This window comes from Dendrobium catenatum, unplaced genomic scaffold, assembly GCF_001605985.2.
Source record: "Dendrobium catenatum unplaced genomic scaffold, ASM160598v2 fragScaff_scaffold_1414, whole genome shotgun sequence".
In the NCBI taxonomy this organism is placed as follows: Eukaryota; Viridiplantae; Streptophyta; class Magnoliopsida; order Asparagales; family Orchidaceae; genus Dendrobium; species Dendrobium catenatum.
In genome coordinates this window covers 865,506-868,434 of record NW_021319876.1, presented here as the reverse complement: position 1 = coordinate 868,434, position 2,929 = coordinate 865,506, and the positions used below count along the sequence as shown (strand labels likewise).

The 2,929-nt window shown below is 34.4% G+C and overlaps 1 protein-coding gene and 1 non-coding gene across 2 annotated transcripts; both read right to left on the bottom strand.

The window, feature by feature from the left end:
- Positions 1–138: 138 nt before the first annotated feature.
- Positions 139–1,329, bottom strand: LOC110110954. The gene is made up of 2 exons (XR_003702668.1): positions 1,277–1,329; positions 139–597 (listed from the first exon to the last, which is right to left on the bottom strand). It is a non-coding gene; the product is annotated as an uncharacterized LOC110110954 (transcript).
- Positions 1,330–1,353: 24 nt separating this feature from the next.
- On the bottom strand, positions 1,354–2,444 carry LOC110093714 (AP2-like ethylene-responsive transcription factor At1g79700). Its single transcript, XM_020818690.2, has 5 exons — positions 2,136–2,444; positions 1,958–2,040; positions 1,808–1,816; positions 1,623–1,711; positions 1,354–1,549 (listed from the first exon to the last, which is right to left on the bottom strand). The coding sequence occupies exons 1-5, from the start codon at positions 2,273–2,275 to the stop codon at positions 1,403–1,405; spliced, it is 468 nt and encodes a 155-aa protein (XP_020674349.1). The 5' UTR covers positions 2,276–2,444; the 3' UTR covers positions 1,354–1,402.
- Positions 2,445–2,929: the final 485 nt, after the last annotated feature.

Sequence of the window (2,929 nt, the reverse complement as noted above, 5' to 3'; positions counted from 1 at the left end):
GCTTTAAGAAGTAGTAAAAAAGCCGTACCAAATAAAGCCTAAATCTCATATATCTAATCATATTTGCTTCCAAAACTTCTCAACAACTCATCTCTTCTTCCACTAAATGTTGGTCTCAAACTAAGGAAGTTGAGATAATTTCATCAGAACCAGATGAAATAGCTGCCATTGACTTCTCATTGTCCTCACCATTCACACTGAAATGATCGACCCATGATTCATCAAAGAGCCTTTCGATGTCATCAATGAGTTCTCCAATGTCATTGATGAGTCCTCCAACATGATCATCAGATACATTAAAGTCAAAGAACAAATCAGAGATGGAGAAGGTTTCATAGCTCGAGCCCATTCGCGAGCCGCTCCACGAGAGTTCGTTATTGTCATCAACCATCGCCATTGTTCCACCAAAGGAACAAGTTGGATTAGAGAGCGTTATGGGATGAACTAAGTTTTGATGTTGTGAGGGTAGTGGCAACGGTTCTGATGACAGTGTTCGAACCTCCGTGTATTGATTGATGTTGAAATTGGTCACCGCTCGAGAGCCACGATAAATCAATGCAGCACGATCGTAAGCTTGTGCCGCCTCTTCTTCATTATCTTTTTTTTTTAGCAAATTTGGGAGGAAATGAATAATATGAGTCTAATCGATAATGGTTAATATAAATATTATTATATGATCAAAGTAATATTATTTTTAAAATAACAATGAACCAATCATCAAAAGCTTTATATCGATAACCGCTAGAGAACCATGATAAACCAATGCATCATGATCGTAAGCTATATCTGACTATGTGGGGTCACATAAAATGGCGGACTTCCGATGACCCGGTTAAGAAAGTAGTTGTATTAGATTTTTTTTTTTTAAGTTGTATTAGATTTGACTTATGTTAAAAAAGAAAGAGATAGATCTAAAAAGACTTGGCTAGAAAATATTAGAACTGACCTTTCATTATTAGATTCAGATGATAATATGATTCTTAACATGATGCAATGGGGAGAAATGATTCATATAGCCGACCCCATAGTGTGATAAAGGTTTTTTGTTATTATTGTTGTATTAATTTTGGAACATTAAACTTTAAAAATTAAAATGTTCAAACCATTTAATAATTCAATTTAATTAAATTAGAATTTATTTTTGTTTGATGCATCAATCAAATATTTAGAATATATATATAAATTACACCCTTTTTTATTTTTATTAGGCCATCAAAATAAAATAAGCTCGAATTTAAATTTAAATGATAAATGCAGAAAAACATATATATGCTACCTTGATAGGAAACAGGAGACCTTAACGTAGGAAAGGACAGGGAGAACTCCCACCGGTGAAGGGCTGAAGGCAAATATATATATATAAGAGAAATAGAAAAAGTGAATATTTGAATAAATAGGGCTTTTAAAAAAGAAAAATTAGATGCCTTGCTACTCCGCGATACTTGGAGGCTCCGCGGGAGAATCCACTGCTCCGGCGGCGCAACGAAGCTAAATAGTCCTCCTTCGACATCGCCTGCATTTCCTTGTAGTCATCGTCGTAATTCGCCACCTGCAATTCTCCCAGAATATTAACAGAAATCCCCAAAATAAACTGAAAATTGCAAAAAAAAAATGAATATTACAGGAAAATTAAGGGTTGTATCAATTCCCCAGTACTTCAGAGCAGCAAGGTCGTAGTTTCGAGCTGCACTCTCTTCAGTGTCGTAAGCTCCTGTAAGATCAAACAGGTAGCTCATTGTTTAAATACTTCCTAATCTCTTTCATTGATCTTGCAGTAATTATAATGAAAAGCTCTCTCTCTGCTCACCTAAGTACACTGGAAGAAGATCGGAGAAGAAGATTTCGTCGGCAGGAATCAGAGAAGAAGAGAGTGAAGAGTGAGAAGAACGAATAAATGAAAACAAAAGGAATAAAAATGCCATCTTTGGCGGTTCAGTCTTTAAGCTGCTTCAATTACCTTGTCTTCCTTTCTTGTTTTGGGATTTATTCAAGTAGTTCTTGTCCCAGATATGAGCTTCATACCTCCCAGTCAATTTATGCCTGCTCAACATAGGAAGAAGAAGAAGAAGAAGAATCAAAAGCAGGGGATTCAGATAAAAAAGGTGGCGCCTTTCATACGTTTTTGGATTGCAAACCTGGTTACTCCTCTGTAAATGGAGCTCCTTTTGGCGCTGCGGCTAGCCGATGGGAGGTCGCCGGAGCTTTTCCGTCGACGGCGGCGACCACTGGCTTTGAAAATCTTAGTGTTAGTAGAATGAGGAGAAGAAATCACCATCTTAAAGAGAATCTCTTCTAGATTCCTTTTTTTTGGAAGGTAGGAAGGAGAATTTATAGAGGGACAGGAAGACAGGAAGAGAGAGATATTGGACAGAGTCACGTTGTATCTAGATATGGGAAAATTCGGACATCAATTCAGATGCGTCACGTCATCAAGATACAATCGGGGTTCAATATATCGGAGTGATGTGACGCGTCTGAATTGATGTCCGGCCGGTTGACGTAATAATTCGCCCTAGATATGAAGGTCTGTTCGAATTTAGTGTTTGATGAGAAAATTTAAGTAAATATATTATAATTTAAATTTCATGTATCAAACAAATTTTGTAATTATGAAATTTATTGTAAGATAAGTATGCCATATAATTAAATAAATTCAAAATAATTTAGTTGATTATTTCACCATAAGTATTTAAATTATAATAATAAAATAGTCTTATTGAAATCAATTCTGATGATATTCATTTCGTAAAAAATAATTTTCATGAACTTAATTTATATATTAATTTTTCTATATTCAAAATACATTGCTATTATTATAAATAAAAAATACAATTTAATTTAAGAGAAGTGCCATATTATTCCACTCATATTATTAAAAAATCATTGTGTAGTTGAAATATAAAAAAAATTAACATAACGCATAATTATA

Bases quoted from the DNA above. Each gene is read 5' to 3' on its own strand.
- LOC110093714 (XM_020818690.2), bottom strand. From the start codon at position 2,275: ATGGTGATTTCTTCTCCTCATTCTACTAACACTAAGATTTTCAAAGCC. The intron at 2,041-2,135 runs GTTTGCAATCCA...TATGTTGAGCAG, and splicing joins ATTTACAGAGGAGTAACCAG to GCATAAATTGACTGGGAGGT. The intron at 1,550-1,622 runs GTAATATTCATT...GGAGAATTGCAG, and splicing joins ATACAACCCTTAATTTTCCT to GTGGCGAATTACGACGATGA.